Source organism: Charadrius vociferus, unplaced genomic scaffold (assembly GCF_000708025.1).
Source record: "Charadrius vociferus isolate BGI_N301 unplaced genomic scaffold, ASM70802v2 scaffold90, whole genome shotgun sequence".
Classification (NCBI taxonomy): domain Eukaryota; kingdom Metazoa; phylum Chordata; class Aves; order Charadriiformes; family Charadriidae; genus Charadrius; species Charadrius vociferus.
In genome coordinates, this window is record NW_009647222.1 from 280,269 (window position 1) to 301,753 (window position 21,485).

Genomic DNA, 21,485 nt, shown 5'->3' on the forward strand with positions numbered 1-21,485 from the left:
AGCTGTGTCCTACTACTTCCCCTTTGTGAAAATCTGGCAAGTCTTCTAGTACAAGATTTCTTCCTGATGCCGGCAGCCTTCACTCCTGGCTGTCTCTTGCTGGCACTGGGAACGCATGAGGGCTGGGGCTGGAGTGACCCTGCAGGGCACTGGCACTGCTGTGGCCGGGGGCTTAAGCCAGTTGTGTCACTTCAGCTCACAAGCCTGAGAGGATGGACTCATCTTTTCCCAGCCGAATGCTGTTCTGTGATGGAAAAGTGGCTTTGTCCTGCACTTGCTGGTAATAATGAGAGGGACCTCCTTGCTCTTAATAATCATCATTTACTGTGGAGAGGGGGAAATTGTTCTTCCATGTTCTCTTCCCCTCACTGAACTCTGTTCTGGCATTTACTACTGGCAAAAAGACTAATTTCTAACCAGACAATCACTTGAAATAGCCCGCCTTTGCTGTCTGAGGCTCTCCAGGAAGAATCTGTCTTCCAGCTGCAGCACTGGGCTCCTCTGTCTGTGCTAAGCGGTCTGTCAGCATCCCTGCCCGAGGCCATGCAGAGCTGCTGGAAAGATGCTACATGACAGTAAGTGCTTTAGGAGCTGTGCAGCATGGAGGCTTCCCCACTGCCCTAGAGAAGGCATTGGGAAGGGGCTGATGTTCCTGTGAAGCTGGGACAGCATGCATTCCTTTGGCAAAGGAAGGAGGGTTGTAGTATGATTTGGAGGGTGGCCCCATGTCCCTGTGCTAAATTGACTTCTGCAGCCAATCTATTTAAAATGCACTATTGCAATATTCTGCTGCCTCCCCTCTGCAGAGTTGGGCATTTGCAAGGTCTGCTGCAACCTCTTCTCAAAGGCAAGGTGCTAAAATCCACAGAGATGCCTTTCTGGGGCTCTTGCAGGTCTGAAGACTGCTTATAATTCTTGTCTCAGACCCTGAAACTGGAGTGGTTCAAATGGAGTGACCTGCTGCCCTCCCCAGGCTGCGCAGGACCCCCATATCCTGTGGTGTCAGATCTGGGTGTATCTGCCTATTGCTGAGTGATACGGTGCAAAGGCAGCTGAAGGCTTTAGTTACTGGAAAGCTTTTTTTCAGGAGAGTGGAGCTTCTCACATTGCTTGGCCAGGGTTGAGGCCCCTGGCGGGAGGACGGGTCAGGTGAATGATACTGGGCTGGTCCTCAAACTGGGCAGTGCTTGGGGGGGCCTTGCAGAGCAGGTATGTTCAAGTAAAAATAATTTTAAAAAAGTAAACAAGAGAGGTGATGGGGGGAGGAAAAGATTTCATAGAGTCATAGAATGGTTTATGTTGGAAGGGACCTTAAAAATTGTCTAGTCTTTGCCATGGTCAGGGACGCTTTCACTACACCAGGTTACTCAAAGCCCCATCCAGCCTCGCCAGTCTGATTGTGAGAGAAGGTTCTAGCTGTGGGTGGGGTAAGTTTAGGTTATGGTAAGGGTTAGGGTTAGAAAAACAAAGGGGATAGCCCTTAGCAGCAGCAGCTCTTTCCTGCATTGGTAGGTCTTCCACCATTCTGGAAGACACTGGACTCTGGACCCCTTACCACAATCCTAACCCAATCCAAAAAGAACCTCTACTCAGGATCCTTTTTCTACATTTGGAAAAAAAAACAAACCCACATGGTGACTACTGAAACACGCTACTCTCAATTAGCAAGCAAGATGCGAAAGCCACAACATTTGACGGAAGAAAGGAAGTATTTATGCATGTGTATACATGCAGGCACGCACACAAAGATGCACACACGCACTCACAATCTACTTCCAAAATGGCACGGACAGACTTGACAAGGTCTCTGGCTTCTGCTGCAAGAGCTGTTGTGACAATAGGCCAAATGCTTCCCAACCACGCAAAAAGGGCTTTAGTCGACAATGTTTTTCTTATGTCACTTAAAACTGTTGAGGATTTGAGCCACCTCTTGTGCTGGTAGAAAACGCTCAAGAAAGCCCTTGTCCAGCCCTGGCCACCTCGGCAGTTGCAGCAGAGCTCCTCTGCTCCGAGGACAAGGCAGAGGTGTGCAGCATCGGTGCTTTTTCTTGTGAACGTAGTAGATACATTCGTACAGCTGCAGGCACATAGGCAGTGGTTCTTCTTTCACACTTTCGGCTTTTACCAGCTGTGTGTGTTGCGGGTGCTTGGGATTTGTCATGTCACTATATGGCTTAAACGAAGCCGTACAAATCCCTGTGTGCATTTCTTTGCATTCCTTTGTAAATTAAAGTTACTACTATTTAAAATATATGTGATAGTACTGTCTGGATCTGTAGCTTTGTAAAGAAACGGCTGTGGCTTTACGCTCTGCAGGTGTGTGTATTTCAGGTTCTAAAGGCTTTTCCACATGTAACATTTTTCCACTGTAGAGTCTCTGTGTGCTCCAAGTACTACCAAATCAGCCCAGAGTCCTGAAACTAGCAATTGAATCTCCCAGAAAACTAAGGTCTAACCTAATTTTGCATCGTGTGCTAAGATAGTCTCATGATAGCACCTTGTAAGTGTCCTGCACTCCAGAGGCACCTGTGCTCCTCATGTTTGCCGAGCGCATCTAACCAAACCTGTTTGCTCTGGGTTAAGAATGATTCTTTCCCAGCAGAAGAGTTGCAGCACCTGCACTTCACTTTGTGTTGTTTCAGGTGGTCAGGGAATTTGATGCTGAGCTCCATTGCATGGCAGACAGCTGGGCTAGTGCCAGGGCAATTTTATGTGCACTTTGTTGACCCAAGGTGGCCCGCATGGAGCTGATCGGTAATGAACATCTAGTTGCAGCTCTTCCCTCCTCCCTCCGAGCCTGAGGAGGCCACGGTGGGAAGTGGAGGTGAGGTGAGGGTTTTAGTCGCTAAGCAGTGCACTGCTGCTCTTAAATGACCTGCTGACAATGCTCGGTGCATTGTTTTATAGACCAGAGGCGTGTCTTCCACACCAGCTTTACTATTCTGCATAAAAGCCCCACAGGCTGCAGTGGTTCCCTTTGTATAGAGCCAGGGTGTGGGACGCTTCAATACACTCTACCCAAATGTTTTAACATTAGGGTTAATGTTAAGATCCAGCTTGGGATTCATGAGATCCCAGACTTGGATCCTGTGTTAAAACACCCTGAGTGACACAGGCTGCGTCAACCAGAGGAGCAAGTGGTTTCAGGCACTGTTAGATGAGCTTTCTCTCCAGTGTTGGTCCCTTGTTGAGATAAGGTCTCTTTTGTTGTCTTCCCTCATGGATGGTGATAGCCAAGGATCCTTTCTGTGTCAGATACTCGTGCAATGAAAGCGCCAGAGGTGACAGACAGTAAATAGTATTTGTCTAATAGGTGATGCCGTCTCCCACGTAAAAGTGTCCTAAGGAGTCATTGTGCATATGTAGGCACTTCACAGACGTGTGCTGCAATTTCTATACCTGCTGCCTGCCCAGGAGAAGTAAGCAGCACCTGGATGACCCCAGCGTGTGTGTCAATGCTTGCAGCACATGCTCAGTCCTATATGCTGCCACACCAGTTTTCCTCACCTCCCGGCTTCCCCACCAGCACCAGTATGGAGGCACACCCAAAGCCCCACATCGCTCTGCTTCTGCCTGCCAAACATGTCTCCTCCTACCAAAAGGCTCCATCCCTTCATCTTTGAGGCTGTCCACCCGCCTCATCTCACCGCATCATGCTCTTCTCTGGGCATGTAGATGTGCTCCCCATCCATTCACTCCTCTTCATACATACCTGTCCACCCCAGCGTGCAAGTACCTGCATGTTTCTGACCTCGCCTACTTAATGCTCTTTCATACTGTTCCTCCGCATGTTTTCATGGCCTTGAAAGCCTTGCTCTCTCCTGCCAAGCTCCTGGAACTGCACAGCTTGCTCTACATCACAGTGTTTTTCCCTTCTGGGGTCCTTTAAGGTGGAGAGCAATGTTCATGACTGTAGTAGGTCAGATCTTGGAATAAATAAGACATGACATGGCCATGGCCCTTGCCAGCTTCCTTTCTAGGGTTGCAACTGTGCATTTCCATTTCAAATTCTGACACCATCCCACACTGGCTCCTCACTGACTTGGTCCGTGCATCGTGGAGGGGAATCGCAGCCTCTCCCAGTCCATCTGAACGCAGACCAGCAGTCCCCTCTGCTGTTGCACACCTGCCTCCTCTCCTCCTCGTCTGCACAGACCACTCACTCTACTCCTGCCCTTTCCCACCCTGTGTGTATGACCACCAGTGCACGTGCCCGTTTGCACCGCAACATGTGTTTTGGCTACAGTGGGCTAACTCAGCTGAAGTAGCGGAGCTAGAAGAGGGTGGAACTCTCTGTGCCCCTAAGAAGAGCTCAGCAGAACACGGGCAACGTATTGGCAGTATACAGTCATTCACCATTTTCTTTGTGGCCCCTCAGCTACTCGGTGCAGCTCGCTCAGGGCTTTCACATGGCTTTGCCTCTCCTTGGCATGCCGTGTTCCTTGTTCTTCCCACCTTGGAGCTTTCTGCACCCCGTATGCACTTCTGCAGACCAGAACTATACCTGGAGACATCTCTATATTTAGAGCCTGTAGTCAATCAGGGAGCGTACTCACGTTCTTTTTTAGCATCCTGTTCCTCAGTTGTTTTACAAAAGCTTTCTTAATCTTTTTTTTTTTTGCTTAATCAAAGCTGCAAGATCTTCCTCTTTCTCTCCCCAGATGTTTCTTTAGTTTTCAAATGCTGGCAGGTATGCAAGTACCTGAAGGTGTTGGGCACCTTCATAAAGAAAGCACAAAGAAACTATTATATCTCAGCAGGCAGAGATCTTAGAGCAAAGAGTTGTCACTTGTAGCTTACTAAGATGAAAAGAATATTGTTGCGGGAAAGAAAAGTTTAAAATTCTGAGAAATCATTCTTGATTTCGGAGCCTTCTTTGTGCTCCCATTAGCCAGGATAACAGATATTATTACTAGTTGTCTAGTCACTGCAGGACCTTCTCAGAGGTTAACAGGGCACAGCAGCACACAAACAGCACCAAGGCAGTCTGTAGGGATCTTGAACTTTCAACAGTGTGACAAACTCTCCCCATTTTTCTATCTAAAACTTCACAACTGAATTGTGTCCCTCTGCCTCACTCATGCACGTGAGAGGGCCATGTCTGCCTTGTCCGCATCTGAAGGGAATTCACGCAGAGGGTCTCCTTGGCAGCCCCCATGTTATGTGGCGTTTGCCAGATTTCCTGTCCTGGCAGAGCCCATCAGTGCCTGACTCAGTAGCTCTCCTGCAGGAAGGCTTTGATGTGAAGGTCTGTATGGGAAGTTGGTGTCGGTTGTTGCATGGTGCCTCTCTGCTCGCCAGGGAAGGCTGTACTGGCTCGCAAGAGCAGGGTGTCACAGGGAGCCTTTCTGCCTTTTCCCAGCTCTAGCTCGTGGACATTCCCTGCCTTGCCTGAGCAATTTAGCTTTAGGAATTGAGAATAAAAAGAAGCAGGGGTGCTTGTGACTCTATCAAAAGGCACGATGTCAAAACCCCTCTGCCTTTCATTGTGCTGCAGAGAGGTCATGGCCAAGGCTACTGGATGTTAAGTGGATGACACTGGCTGAGGATGGGTGGAAATGGGGAAACTAGGGCGATGAATCCAGAACCCAGCCACCCCCCTGGCTCAGGATGGGTTGCTGCTGGTCTCTGGGGACCCACCTAGCTCTCCTAATGACCCAGAGAGAAGTGCAAGTGAATGGTAGACCTTGTTCCTGCAAGACCACTGTCACCTGCTCCAGTCCCCAGTTTGGTTATGCTGCTGTTCCCACTCACCTTGTCTTGGGTGGAGCTGGGTCCTGGGCCAGCTGCAGGGAGTTGGGCTACTCCTGTAACAAATAACAATGCCACAGGCAGTGCCACAATTTAGGATACCTCCTCCTGGCCATATGGACGTGGTTGTTTTTATCCATCTGCTCAGTCCAAGGGCGGTGCCGGCTCTATCAGGTCATCTGAGCTTCTTTGCTTTGTGGGGGGCTCTTAGAAACCTCCTCCTGTGGCCATGGGCTGCCGGTGCTGGAAAGCAACAGTAGCTCCAAGGTACCCCACCACATACCAGGCCTGTACAAATTATTACCTATGCCACAACGCTGCTGGGCAAAGGTCTGCAGGGACTCAGGTAACAATCCTGAGCGCTTTTCTTGGGGATCTGGCCTTGGTGGAGTAAGAAACTGGGTAATCAAGAACTCAGTATAGACAGATGCTAAACTGTAGTATGAGAAGGGGTTACAGCTGGACTGGGTGCCAGCATAAACCACAATATTTATGCATTTTCAGGTATTGAGGCTTCTCTTTCAGCAAAAAGGTATAAGCCAAAATGTTTTCCTCTGGAGACCAGTCACAAAAATCCTACTGATCTCATGCAGAGCAAGATGCAGCTTACTGCAGCTGATTCTTCATGGTCTGGTGTGAAGGGGAGGTGGCTGGTAAAACAAAATGGAGCTATTCCCTTCCCTCCGGGGTACGCTTGGCTGCTGCTAGCACAGGCCATGAGACCTGCAAAAATCATGCCTGTCTGCCATGCAGGCCTAGTGGGAGCATTTCAGTGCTGGTTACTGTGAATGAGACCTGTATTCAGATGCTTCAGTCTGATGCTATTGAAGCTGCATGGTTTTGGGGAAAAAGCTATAGGTGATACAGGTCTCAAACAAATGAAATCACTTGCAGTGTTGATAGGGAAGGCACTGAGGAGAAGGCTTCCATGCTTGGACTGTGTCTCCTGGAAGGGTTGCAAAGGGAGCTAGACACAGGGAGGCCAGGGATCAATGGGAAATAGCCAGAGCATGAGCTAGGATTAGGGTTACAGATAAGCATCCAAGGAAACAACCACAGACCAGTCAGGATTAGTGGGTAATGGAAAAGACTAGGATTGGGGCAGCTGGGTGGGAACAGTCAGAGGCAGCAGGTCAGCGCCATGGATGAACTAACCCCTGGCACCCCTTTTGGGATGGGGAACTGGTGAGGAACTGTCTGCAAGCATGTTTGTGCAAGTGTATTTCCTATATGGGCAGCCAAATGCCATTGGTTGCTTCCAAGAACCTCATGTAGTTTCCAGACCTTCAGCACGCCCGTACCTCAGCCAGGCTATTTGTGGTGCACAAGGACGTGGTAACGGTCAAGCAGCCCACACTCTTTGGATATCTGTATGAAAACAGCACTGGAGTGGCAGGAAGAGGTCCGCGTTGTAGCAGCGTTTGGCAGCATCATGCGCTGCAAGGACAAGAATGTGCAGGTTGCTGCTCATGCGTCCTGTAAGGCTGCGGGCCAAGCACAGCTCTGATCTGAGTGGGTGAACCTCCGCTGAGGTCCTCATGTACGTACTAGTTACTCTGCAGTGGGGACATCTTTTACCCTCCTGTCCTTTGCACAGTTGTCAAGCCGAGCTGAAATGCCTGGGTTTCCCCAGGGGTTGGCTTTAGGCAAGCGTGCCTCATCCCCAAGAGCTTCTGTGGGAAGGTAGCATAGGATGCTGTGGCAAGGTCCTGGCTGCCATAAGTGCCCTGCTTGACGTGGATGAACTTGCTGGTTTTGGGGCACCTGGGTTTGAAAGCTGGGTCCTGGAAGTCTGGTTTTGCCGGGAGCTGCTGTCATGGCCGTTGACTGATCAGCCCTCACAGGAGCCTAAAGAAGGTCAGAACTTCACCACAGGGGCCAAACGCTGTTCTCAAAACTCTGCTCCTCGGGGGAGTTACTCCAGATTTACCACAGCGTTTCTGAGATCAAAACCAGGCCATAAGGAGCTAATTAAAGTCAGGCTAGTATGAGATTTGATACGGTCAAACCAATACATCCTTCATCTGCATAACTGGAGTTGTCTGGAAAGGCCATCATGAAACCAGGCACCATTTACCTGGAACTGAAAAATCTACAGAAACCTCTTTTAACAATTGTCACTCAGGGGGCTGCTCAGGAGGGTGAGCGACCCAGGAGTTACTCACAAGGCTGCATGGTAAAAATTGGCAAAGCCACAAAGCTGTCCGCCTCGCTTGCTGCAGCTAATCAAAACATAAGTAGAATTAGGGCCAAGGGCTGGATCTGAGCCCACAGAAGCCAGTAGAAGGGCTTCCTCTGGGTTGAAGCCAATGTGGTCCAGAGCAGCTTTGTTTTAAAAATGGAAGAGACCATAAAGAGGCATGGCTGAGCTCTGACGTTCTCTTGAACACACATACATCTCCGTCTGGAGCACAGCAGCTAGCTCTGTGTGCTTCAGTGATCAGGGACATCGTGAGGTCTGAGAAGGACCGAAGGGAAGGAACAGCAAAGGTGGCCGAGGCAGAAGAGATTTATTTGTGACAGGATTTACTTGTGTCAGATATCTATACCTTTTCTTTCCTTGAAGAGGGAAGGGTTAAAGCTGGTCATACAGCAGAATTCAAGGTGGCTGTAGAAATGAAACCAGTCTCTTGGTTTCCTTTAGCCCCATAGCATAAGGGAGTTACTCCATTAAATTAAAAAGCATTATTTGTAAAATAAGTCTATCGTGTATGTACTGGGTAATTTCAGCGTAGTTAATTCAGTGCTGCAGGAGCCAATGATGCGAGTGGCGTGGCTGGATTACTTTTTTTTTTTTAGGGGTTGGATAGTTTTATGACTAATAGTAACACTTGCAACTATGCATGGTAAGAGAAGAGTAATCACAATTTGTGCTTCAGGGCATAAGCTGACTGTTTGCATAGGTCATGCAGACATTTTTTTTTTCTCGTCTGTAAAGCTATATAGCTAAAGGTACTTTTGAAGGTTGTTTTCTTCTGCCTTTTAAACATTAGATCTTGGCCACTGGTCAAAGGTAGATTATCTGATGGGATGAACCAATGGTCTGATCTGCTAATTACTAAATTCCTACGTAAGGCTTTTATTTCCTGCGCAGGGAGGTACTGTGCATATGCTGTGCCTTTTCAGAGAGACCTTTTTTTGTAAGACGGAATTAAAGCACCAGCTCTGGTCCTTAATTGAAACCAGCAGTCTTCAGTAAGTTTGGAACACATCTGCGTGCTAAGTAGCCCTAGGCGGGCCTCTGCGGTTTCTGTTCCATGGACGGGAACCGTATTTCTGGCAGAAACTCTTAGAGTTGAGTGAAGAAATTGCAATAAATAATCTACCGTATTTGTTTCATGTTGTGTGTTTGCTCGTGGAACTTCCAGGAGCAGATCAAAGTCTCCTCACATGTATTTGATGTTGTTTAGCAACAGTTCATTACATGGGCATTGCTTTTTCTTTCCTCTTGATTTGGCTAAGGCTAGCTCTTTGATAATTGAGGCCTGTTGTGAATGCTTGTAAGAAGTGAATGAAAAATTGGCCCTCTCTGAGCAAACAAAAACATGGGTTGAAAAAATGTTGGGGTTGATTCTTCCAGGGTGGTTCAATTGCCCAGAAAACTGGGAAATAGCTACCTTAATTACTGGGAAGATGAGTGGTAAAAAGAATCTTTTTAATGCTGCTGGTTGTGGCAACTTGGTTTTGCTCTGTTCCTTTCGCTCCTATAGCTGTACAGCTCCGTACAAATTGTATACAGCTGTGCACACAAATGAGCAGCTGGGCAGTTTTGACCACTGGGCAAGATCCCTGGTGGGTGGTGTGTTTTTTTTAAAGAGCAAAAAATAACCTGGCTTGTTTTTTCAGCTTGTGGTTTGCGGCACCATCGGTTAGAAAACATCCTTTTGATTTAAAAACTGGGCGAACTGGAGCAAACTACCAAAAGAGAGAAAATACGGGATACTGAGATGCTGTCCTATATCACCTCTTTGACTGTAATTGCATTTTGGTGTCTCCTGGGTCCCGATTAAAGCCTGCACATCAGGTCAGTGAGCAAGTGTGCTCTGCTGCAGCTCCTGCCTTGCTCGTGGTGTTGAAGCAGTCAGGATTTCACTAGGGATTTAGTCTTGTGTCTCAGGTTCACAAGTGCAGAGGTCTCCCCAAATCCTGTTCCCACCAGTCCATTCAAGTTCAGCGCTGTGTCTTGTCAGACTGGGGAGGGGAAAGGACTTCTTTTGCTGTAAGAAATGTGACTCCACACTGTAAGGACATTAGCACTAAGGGTTCCCTCTCGTTCTTGTAGCAGGTCAGGAGTCAGCAGGGCCATTTGGTGTTTGTCACACCCAGCCCTTGCTGGGGCTCTGGGATTCTACTGGAATGGTTTAATCGGTGCTTTTCTCCTGTCTGAGATGGGGAAGTCCTGGGTGGAAAGAATAGCTTATAAATTTTTCTCATATTACAATTATTCTTTTCTCTATCTCGTCACTGCTTGTTTTCTTAGCTTTACCCTGGGGCGAGGGATGAGTCACGAAATCTCATGGGTTTTCATGAGAAGAGGCTTAGGCACCAAGCAGGGAAGGACCAGGCTGATTTCTCGGGGGCTGTGATGGAGGCACTAGCTGTCTATGGCTTCCAGATGAAATGCGGTGGTGTCTTGAGCACTGATGGTGTGGGAGGCTGCTGGGGAAGCCCCCTCGGTGGTGGTGTCCCCCAGGGGGTGCTGGGTTGGATGGGGAGCCCTTGTTGTCTCTAAAGCTGGACCCATCAGGTCTTTTCCACCCCAGGTGCCGGCAGGAGGCTAGGGCAACTGAGGAGAGCAACGTCTTGGCTTGCTTACCACCCTGCTTAGAAGGTGACCTGGCCTGGAATCAGCCCTGTGGCTTGGTGTGGCAGCACCACAGGCTGGCCCAGGCAGGTGCGTGCTCATTGCCTCGGCAGCAGGCGGATTGCTTACGGCTGGAGAAGAGGAGATGAAAGTGAGAGGAGGGACTAGCTATCATTTATTAATGCTATCGGGTTGCGTTTCTTTCCAGTGCTGTAAGACTGGGGCAGGACTTGCAGGCAGCAGATGGAAGAGGAGACAGAGCTCACCAGGAAACACAAGAGAATTTGAAGGAGGAGACGCAGGAGGGTCACTGGGAAATGGGGAAGTCTGGGTGCTCCCCAAAAACACTTAGAGGCTGCAAGAGTCTGAGAGGGCAAGGGAATGACAGGGAGAAAGAAATTAAATAAAAAGCATGGTGAGGCCAGCTGAGAAGGGATGGGAGAAACTGGATAGTCATCTTGTTATTGCAGAGCTGGTAGAAAAAACATTATTTTTTTTCTCTTTTGTGATGTTTCCTGTTTGCTAATAATTTTAAGATAGTGTTATGCCTGGGATGTCTTTCCTGTCATTTGAGCTGTTGGTGGGTGAGAGCTTACCTGTACAGAGACCCTACCACCTTGCTAGCAGACGTGAACTCAGGTTTTATGAAGAAGACCCATAGGAGTTTCTAGGGTTAGCTATGGGGCTCAAATTTAGAAGCATCCTAAAAATTTCTGTAGAGTTTGGTGGAAAGTTATGCACACTCTACATGTTTTTTGTAACTTTCTTCAACAGTGTGTAGCAGGGATGAAGTTGCTAATTAAACTCTTCTTTCATTTGAGATGGCCCAAAATAGTTCATAAACGGCATCCCTCCACAAGGGTCGCTTACAGCAGCTGGATGCTTTAGCAACCAGATTTCACCAAGGGTCTGGGACATGCTATGTGTCTCATCTGGTTTTGTGACAGTCATGCTTTTGATCATATGCAAGGATGCATAAAAAATGTTACTGTGACATTTCCCAATTATGCAAAGTTATAAGCATTTGAAGTTAAATCCAGTGAGGCTTACTTTGCCAGCTTCAGAGCTGAAGAGATGCAGAGATTCCTACATGAGATGTTTTTTTTCTTCCACTAGAAAGTGTTTTTTCTTATTTCTAATGAGGATTAGAGTGCCCAGGGGCCTGATTTTTCCAATAGGACCAGCAGCATTTCTGTTAACAAGTCCATGTGAGCCTGCATACGCAGCCCCTGTGAATCAGACTCTCCATCCTTGTCATTTTTGGTGTTTTAGAAAGTGAGATAATCGAGCTCCCCAGTACTCCTGGGAAGCTAACAGATTTGTGTTATTCTCACCACCAAATGGTGACTGAAAAACAGTCAAGGAGAGCATGCCGGCATCCAGCACACGCTCGAATTTCACCAGCTGTGTGAATGCAGTCGCATTTGTGCGCTAATGTGTCGCTATTGATACTGGTGCAGTAATGGCTTGTACTCATTCCGTATTTAGTCCTCACGATGTTTGTCCTGTTACTTCATTGGTGCTGCCGTTATCATTACTGAATTTTCAAACATCAACACCTGCTTTTCAGTTGGGGTGAAAGCCCTGTCTTTGCAGTGATGAGATGTCAAAAACAGTGCTGAACGAACATCTAATATTTCAGTCAGCACTGCAAAAAAAGCATGATAAAGTCCAGTCAAGCAGCCCAGATCCTTAAAAGCAGGTAAAATCAAGTGTGTGATACATGTTTTGTGAGTGTCACTTTCGGTGTGTGCTTGAGAGAGAGCATAAAAGAGCCTTTTTGGGCCATTTTGAAATGGTGCTGTCTCCATTTCATGCACTACGCTGCGTCTTCCTCCTGGCTTAACTATCACCGAGACACAGGGCAGAGCAGCAAAGGAATGAACCTGGCAGAGGTGAGCAATTTTGTTTGTTTGCCAGTTTACCTCTTAGCATATTGCATCACAGCAGGACTTTTTTGGATGGATAAGCTCCCAGACAATAGGCTGCTAACAATCCCATTGCATCATTTTGGCCTCAATTCTCGAAGCAGAAGAGCGTGTCTAACAGCGGCAGTTACGTGTATTATAAAATATAATAGACAAAGCCCTAACATCCTGCAGCAAACAGAATTCATGTTCTGCTCCAGGTTTTCTGAATCGTGTGAAATGCTGATGTGGTAGCCTGGGTATTATTCTGTGGTTGTTTTACTTGAATGAAAAAAAAAGGTCTCCATTAATATAGTAGGGACATGAGTAATAAACTTAGCTTACAAGACCTCTCATTGTTCCTTCTAGCATTCAATCCCTTCTCTTTTGTCCCTCTGTTCTCATTTTTCAGGATCACAAAGATTTTTTGATCACAGACTTGAAACTCACTGTGGAGAAGGTGGATTTCTAATGGGGAGGTGGAGAGCACAGAAAGACAGAGGAAGGCCCACAGTGAAGTACTCTGAAGTAGTTAATTGTATTGCCATCTTAGGTTGGGCTCTAAAAAGGCACATGTGTGGCTTGGCTCAAATCCCAGCACTTTCCCTTGGGACTTCTGCTTCCAAGGTACTTACAGGCAGATTTTTCAAAAGCAGTGAGGTTGTAAATTTTTGGGGTTGGAATTATCAATGTATTTAAAAGACTGACTGGTTTAAAACTACTTTCACAAATTATTTTTGCCTCATGTGGTGAACAGACTGGAGTTAGCTTGGAACAAGGCAAATAACAGCCCTGGACTTCAGGAGAGCAGACATTGCCATGTTCAGGGACCTGCTTCAAAGAATCCCATGGGAGACGGACAGTGGTAGGGAGCAGAAAAATAACCCCGCGCCCCGGTACAGGCATCTTTGCAGGAAAGGACCTTGGGATCCTGTTGGACAACAAGTTGAACATGAGCCAGCAATGTGCCCTTGCAGCAAAGACCAACAGCCTCCTGGGCTGCATTAGGTCAGATCGAGGGAGATGATCCTTCCACTCTGCTTGGCTCACGTGAGACATCTGTAGTGCTGTGTCCAGTTCTGGGCTCCCCAGATAAGAGACATGGACGTGCTGGAGTGAGTCCTGCCAAGGGCCATGAAGATGACTACAGGACTGGAGCATCTGACATACAAGGAGAGGCTGAGGGAGCTGGGGCTGTTTAGCCTGGAGAGGAGAAGGCCCAGGGAGATCTTATCCATCTGTATAAATATCTGATAGGAGGGAGTCTAGAATAAGGAGACAGTCTTCACAGTGGCATCTAGGGAAAGGACAGGAGGCAATGGGCACAAACAAAGCCAGAGGGAATTCTGCTTAAGAACTTCCCCCCCCACTGTAAAGGTGGTCAGACATTGTAACACGTTGCCCAAAGAAGTTGTGGAGTCTCTGTCCTTGGTGGTATTCAACACCTGATTGGACATGGCCCTGCACAACCTGCTCTAGGTGATGATGACCCTGCTCTGAGCAGGGATTCAGACTAGGTGATTTCCAGAGATGCCTTCCAACCTCAGCAATTCTGGGGTTTTGTGTTAGCACGCAGGAAAAATAGATTAAAAGGGTAATCAAGAATGGACTGCCCTGGGCTATTTGTGGAGCCTGGGAAGTCACAGGCACACACAGTCCTCATCTCTATCCCAGGAGACGCCATTTTAGGAACTGTTCCCATAAAACAGTGTGTAGCATATAAGCTGTACTGTAGTGTTTCAGGGCACCAGAGCTGAGGTCCGGTGCTCTCCTAGCTACGTAAAAACTGGAGCTTTGTGAGTTACTGGGGTCAGAGGCACACAAAAGACTGACGGTGAACTACTCCTTTGGCAAAATGCAGTAGAGAGGCCAGCTGCTTTCACTCGCCTTCAGTTTTGGCTGAACACGCTAGAAATGGGTATTTTGACAGATGTGGTTAAGTTGTATAAGGCAGTACACCCACACCATCGTGGAAAGGGAATGAAATTGAACAGTCAGTGGAGCTCAGTAGGAATCGCACCAGGAGCCTGTGGAAAAGGTCAGTAAAACTTAGCAAAGAGTCAGAGAACAGAGTATGGATGAAATCTCAGGTCAGCATGTAAATAACCAACCTCAGATGGCATTTTCATTGGACATTTATTCTGGAGCCGGTGCAGGAATTACTGTGTGAGTTTCCTGTACTGAATTACACAAGAGGCAGATTGGACAGTCTTTACGCCTTCATTTGTCCTTAAGTGTCATTAGGCACTTGCTCGACGAGTGCTGGGCAACAGGAGCCCCTCTTCCTTGACTTATGGAAATTTCCAACGCATTGGAAAGAAAACAATAATTTTGTGATCAGTCCTCACAAGCCACCTTAAGCAGTTGGCAGGGCGATTTTAATGCTCTGGTAGAAGCTGTAGCACAGTTAAATATTCCACTGAAACAGGATAGCTCTGAAAGGCGTGCTGGCGCAGCTCCAAGGCGACTAACCCGGCCGTCTCCTTCTGGGTGAAGGATCACCTCCTGGAAGCTCTCAGTAATGCCTGCTGGTAGCAGGGATGGCTTGGCAGAGAACGGGGGCCCCGCAGCAGCGTTTGGCTGGCCCCTGCAGTCTGGGCTCTGAAAAGTTCAGCTGCTCTCAGCTTGTGAATGGCTCCAGGTTTGTTCTCTCTGGGACAAAGAGTGGTTTCTGTGAACTCCTCCCAGTTCCACACTTTCTTGGTGATTTTTGTTAAATGTGTTGCACAGGCCGGTTTGAGACCCAAAGCAGGACATTGATGTGGGATTTAGTCAGGAAAGAGAAGAAACGGTATTTCAGAAGTTGGTAATTTTGAATTATGTCATTGGGTAAGAGCTCTATAAAGAGAGTTTACACAACCCTGGTTCTTCCCCATAGCAACCCATGTTGTGTAAATAAAGCCAGCCCAGAAGCGTCTGTGCCTTGCAGCCCTTCCCATTGCACGGCGTATGTTGGCTTGGAGGCAGGGTGCCCGAAGGGAGGACTGGCGGTGTGTTTTGTCCACATTAATTTTGAGCCAGTGTTGTGGAGGAGCTCGAGCGTGCTCTTGCCCCCTTAGTACTCTGAGGAGCTTGATACGGTTTTTAAGACGTAGGTATGTAGGATTTTTGCTAACATATCAAACCGTTAGTCCATCTTGCATGTTTGTCTGCCCTGACTCGCAGTTGGTATTTGATGATGATTCAGAGGAAATCAGTGTTAGAAATCACATCTTTGCTAAATAGTGATGGTGGTTTTGGGTTGAGAGGCGCATGCACGGTTCCTCCACAAAGAGAAATACAGGTTGGCATTTAGGGTTAGAGGTCAAATGAAGCTTTGGGCTTAGATATGGTGTTGTCAGCATCTGATGAGAAATATCAGATGTTCTTGAAGGATAGCCTGAAATTCCAGTTGCTTTTTGCTGCCATTTTAATCATCATTTGATCATATGTAAGCCTGAACCAGAAGCTGTAGTTTTTAATTTTGAATCAGAATCATGGAAGTAAACTTGTACACAGAGATTGTATCCAAGTTCCTGAAATTCCTGGAGTAGTTTTAGAGCCTCATCCAAAACCCATTAACGTTAATAGAAGGACGTCTTCTCACTCAAAATTCAATCATCAAATTGTTTCTAATCTAATGTACCTAGAAGGCAATACCAAAGCAGTACCTCAACCACTGCACTGTCAGTTCCTCTTTGTTATTTAGAAGGCTTGTTATATGTCTCTGTTTTTGATATTCACGAGTACGCCTGCTTTTGTTCCCTTCTCAGCATAGCTGTCAGATAAGTGTGGTGTTGTCCCGCATGTAGGAGTGTCTCTGTCTACAGGGCTTCGTTCAGTGTCAGAGCAGAGCGTCCCATGCAGAGCCCTGAGAAGATCACTCGTTCTGCTACCCTCAAGAACATAGGCAAATGAAAGTAATTTAAACAAATCATAAGATATTTCTGGAGTGGCCTTCAAGAGTGTTTGTTTAGCTCTCTTCCTTGCCCCAAGGTCGGGCCAACCCTACCTGCACCGTTTCTGGCAAATGTTTGTCCAGCCTGGTCTTTATCTTAATTCCTCTCTTCCTTTAGACTTGTCCCTAGACTGCCTCCACTGAAAGTCACCACTGAAACTGATAGCACAGGGTAATAATTTTGTCGCAATGCTCAAAGAGATCATGGAAACAATACATATCAGCGCGAGTGGGTTACTGCCTTTCAGGTGAATTCAGGTGAAGAAAACAGCTCCCTCCACGTTGAGCAAATTGGCAAATGGAAATGGCAAGTAGAGAAATAAATAAGGTGTGGGTTTTTTTTCATAGCAGCAGTGTATCACATTTTCCATAGCACAAAGTTCCACAGAAGTTCACTGAAAATCAAGCAGGTATTTTGGGAATGCTGCATCTCCGTGGAGGTGGCAAGCTATTGAGTCTTTAGGAAAATCCTCATCCGAGATAAAAGAAAGAATCATAGAATCATCTAGGTTGGAAGGGACCTTTAAGATCATTGAGTCCAACCATTAACCTAACACAGCCAAAACAACCACTAAACTGTGTCCCTATGCACCATGTCTACATGTCTTTTAAATCCCTCCAGGGATGGTGATTCACCCGCTTGCCTGGGCAGCCTGTTCCAATGCTTGATAACCCTTTCGGTGAAGAAATTTTTCCTAATATCCATCCTAAATCTCCCCTGGTGCAACTTGAGGCCATTTCCTCTTGTCCTATCGCCTGTTACTTGGGAGAAGAGACCAAGCCCTTCTTGCTACAACCTTCTTTCAGGTAGCTGTAGAGAGCGATAAGGTCTCCCCTCAGCCTCATTTTCTCCAGACTATACAACCCCAGTTCCCTCAGCTGCTCCTCATAAGACTCGTGCTCTAGACCACCCACCAGCTTCGTTGCCCTTCTCTGAACGCACTTTAGAATCTCAATGTCTTTCCTGTAGTGAGGGGCCCAAACCTGAACACTGCATTTGATGAGTGACCTCACCAGTGCCGAGTACAGGGGGACAATCACTTCCCTAGTCCTACTGGCCACACTATTCCTGATACAGGCCAGGATGCTGTTGGCCGCCTTGGCCACCCGGGCACACTGCTGGCTCATATTTAGCCAGCTGTCAAACAACAACCCCAGGTTCTTTTCTGCTGGGCAGCTTTCCAGCCACTCTTCCCCAAGCCTGTAGTGCGTTAGCGATGTTTGATAAAGTAATAACAAATGCTGACTTGAAGGTCTATTGCACAGTTGATGTTCAGCTTCTCATCTTAGACAGCTCCTGTATAAAGAACATCTCTTGGAAGGCTCTTTGAGCAGTCTATGTGCTGCAGTGTTTGGATCAGTTGAGAAAAATGCACTTACCAAAGCTTTCCGAAAGCTGCATGGATGACCTTGTTGAACTTTCTTGGGCACAGTCTTCTTCCAAAAAGAAAAACAGATGGCAAAGACTGCTGAGTATAGAATTGCCATTTTATTTATTTATTTATTTTTGCAGGTACCTCCCTGTGCTCAGGGGAGGGCAGCCGCATACATATGTTGCTTCTTATTCATTGCGTTTATTCAGATATGATGGACATCAAAGCAACAGATCGCTTCATGGTTGAGAGCATTTAGAAACGTGCTTCTTTTTGCAAGAAGTCCTAACGGCTGTTAATGATGATGCTGTACATACGAATAACAGTGGGCAGGGAGCCTCCCAGGCCTGGCTCCAAGTGCAGTGTAGATGATTTGCTGCACTGAGCTGGTAATATATGGAGGCAAACGTTAGCTTTAATTAACTTGTTACCGCTGTAGAACAGGCCTTTATTGCCTCTCATGTCTCTGAGGGCACGGCTTCACCAGTGCCTCCAGGCGAAGGGGAGAGTGCCAGGAATACCACTTTCAGTGATCATAACCAGGTGGAACATCTGCTTTTCATGCTAGTCACCTTCAGGGCCAGATAGGAATTTTTTAAATTGTTATTATTATTTTTATTTTTTTAAAAAAAAAGGTAGGCTGTATGCAGAGCTACAGAGTGTGAGTAAGCAGTTGAGGATGTGGTCATTGGGAGTGAATTGGTAGAAACCCATGTAGATGTTCTAGGATTAAAGGTATTTTTATTCCAAAAATAATGTCAGATGTTACCATTTACCGAAAAAAAAAGAGGGGAGGGAGGAGGAAAAGCATGAAATTGGAGTCCATGAAGTAGCAAATTATTTTGATCTTAAAAGCAGGAATAAAAATCAAAACTTAGACTTGTGTCAAAACACCTGATTCCTTGGTCTTCTGTCAACCTGCCAGTTTTTCCAAGTGCTGCAAGTATTGTAGTTCGAGCAAGCCAAACACCTTGATCTCCTATCAGTAAATGGTTTGATGCAAATCCCATGTTTTAAAGACAATGACTGGCAGAAGCCTGGCTTGGTAAGTGCAATCCGTGATGTGTACTACTCAAATACCCTTAATATTGGTATGACTGGAAGCAGCTCTTTTTAAGACCGGCTGTGGCTGTTTTGAGAAATCGATTGCTGTGCATGAAGAATGTAAAAAGTGAGAGACTGTTTGCTTTTGATGGCCGTATCTTACGAGGAGGCAGATACAGAGTGAGCCTGTGTTGTGCAGCCCAGCGTCTCAGGGACAAGCACGCCGTGATTGCAGGACAAGTGCCACGCATTCTGTAAATTAAAGAGTTGAACTTGCCAGCAGTTAATGACTTTAACTGCACAGCTATTATGGCCGTAATGTTGAAAACATATTTTGTTATTTAAAAGCTCCTACGTGTGTCTTGTGTGGTTAAGATGACCCGTGGATTACTGTGAGAGAGAAGTAGAATAGAAAGCATTCCTTCTCCCTTTGCCATGGAAGTTAGCAGTGCCAAAATCATGGTCTTTATCTCGTGTTTCTAAAAGCAGCAGTGGGTGCTCTTCTTCTCAGGCTTTGAGTCAATGTTGCCTCCATCCCCCGAAAAACCGAAAAAACGAGTGCACTGCTCTTTCCTCTTCTCCAATGTAATCCTTCCTTAGTGCAACTTTGTAGAGGCAGAAGAGAGGAAGGTGAGGAGGGATTAAGTTGCGTGGTCACAGAGGTGAAGATGGTCAGGAGAGGAAAGGTCTCCATTGCTCAGGGCTCCTGTTGGCTGTAATCATCCTGGGTAGGGGATTACAGCTGCATAGCCAAAGCTGGGTCTCTGTGGCCGGGCACCTCAGCTGGCTGCAGGTTGTAGCTGCCCTTCCATGCTGGCATCAGCTCCTGAACCTCCTCTGCCTTCAGCTTGGCAAGTGCAGATAAGCAATAGTTCGCTTTTTTTGTTTTACTCTAGCACACACTAGGTTGAAACAGACATTTTTGGAGCTGATTTATGAGCTCAGCCCCATAATTTAGGATAGTGCAACTGGCAGCAACATCATGGGCTTTCTCACTGAAATCCGGCAACACGTCTCCATGTGCATACCCTCGCTGAGCTTTCAGGAGGCAGGCAATATTTGCCAGGTAATCTTGTGGCATACGTGGATTTCGTGATTTAACTAGGGCAATGGAAAATTTTAGTAGCAGAAGCAAGATTTAAATTTTATCTTCCACAAAACAGGTTAGTGCCCCAGCCGTTGCTTATCAGTTCCTCCCTTCCTGTATGAAATACATTTCCTATACCTAGAGGGCAACAGCAGCAAGATATTTGTTTGGTGGGTGAGTCTGGAAATCAGACTGCATGAGTGCTCTAGGTAGTTATATCTGCTCATTTTCCTTTTGTTCCCGAGTGCAGTGCTCTATGCCTTTTCCTCCGTCATACTTCATGTACTTTTAATGTTGTGCAGCTTATTATCAGAGTTTGCAAACTCACAGCACAGCCATGCAGTTTCGCAAAGCAGTGAATCAGAGTTGTAACTGGAGGAAGAATGGAGTCATTTATGTCTGCACACACAGTCTCTAACTTGTGATTTATCCCCGGAGAAGGTCAGCAATCGTATTTGCAGGGTTCTGCACTAACCAGAAGTGGAAAGGTTTGCAGGGGTCCCTCTGTAACACCAGGTTTCGTAACTTCTTGAATCCTTTTAACTCCAGGAGTGTTGTTCTGATCTTTATCTGAAAGCGAGGAGTTCACTCTTTTCTGCCTGTGCCTTTTGTTGGCTTAAATAAGTAACCAGAGAGACTCTCTTGGCCTGGGTCTACGCTTGAATGATTATTTTTTTTGTTGGTAGTTTCTCTGGCCCCCCCTGTCTGTGATTCATGGCTTGACATAACCTTCACTCACCCCTATGGCCCGAGACCATTGGAGGTACCTTTTTACTTTATCCTTCTCCCATATCTCCGTTTTCAGGATGTTAGTTTACACCTCATCTTTATGCTTCATACACTTGGTGTTGTGGGGCTGCATACATGCGTGCATGTGGTGGACCAGGAGGTGGGTGTTGCTTCCCCTACAGCGTGGCACTAGCAGTAGGGGTTTACTCTGGTCAGGGTGTGTGAAAGACATGTCAAACTCTCTAATTACTCCGTTTCTCAGAGCGGGATGCAGCACTGCCTTGGCCAGGTGATGGCTGCTCCCAGGCTGCAGCCACAAAACCATGCTGCCTGGGGTGCACAGCACGGTGTGGTAACTTGTCCCCAGGATCTCACTGGCCAGAAATATTTGGTTGTTGGACCACAACCTCACTGCCCAACACACCCAGCAGTCATGTGGTGGGATGAAGGCACTCCCAGTGCACTGCCTGTGTGAGTGGGATATAATCTAAATGAGAATAACTGGGGCAGGAGGTAGAGGTGAGGTTCGTGTTCAGGGCAGGAGACTTGATGCATACGCATACGAGGGACTGCATGGCTCCCTGACTATAGCTCCTACGTCATGTTCGGTTTCAAGCAACCTTCCTCAATATCTTTTGGACTAGTATGTTTTCAAGGCAACTAATGGTAATATTTGGACGTATTGGGTACTGTATCTGCCTACCTGTTCAGCCAGAAATAATACTGGGAAAGACCTCAAATCATGTTAAAGTCCCTTAGGATGAGAGCAAGTTGGAAAAAAAATCAACCAGGATGAGAGGAGAAATAAGACTGTCCAAGACCGGGTGGAAACATCATGCCATGCTGAGGGGTC

At 46.9% G+C, this 21,485-nt stretch overlaps 1 protein-coding gene across 1 annotated transcript in view; it reads left to right on the forward strand.

Moving 5' to 3' along the window:
- Window positions 1-2,741: 2,741 nt before the first annotated feature.
- The window catches only part of B4GALNT3 (beta-1,4-N-acetyl-galactosaminyl transferase 3), a 47,644-nt gene continuing 28,900 nt past the window's right edge, over window positions 2,742-21,485 (forward strand). The window contains exon 1 of the mRNA XM_009879743.1: window positions 2,742-2,754. Within this exon, the coding sequence (XP_009878045.1) occupies window positions 2,742-2,754 (13 nt within the window). The remainder of the gene's footprint in view (window positions 2,755-21,485) is intronic.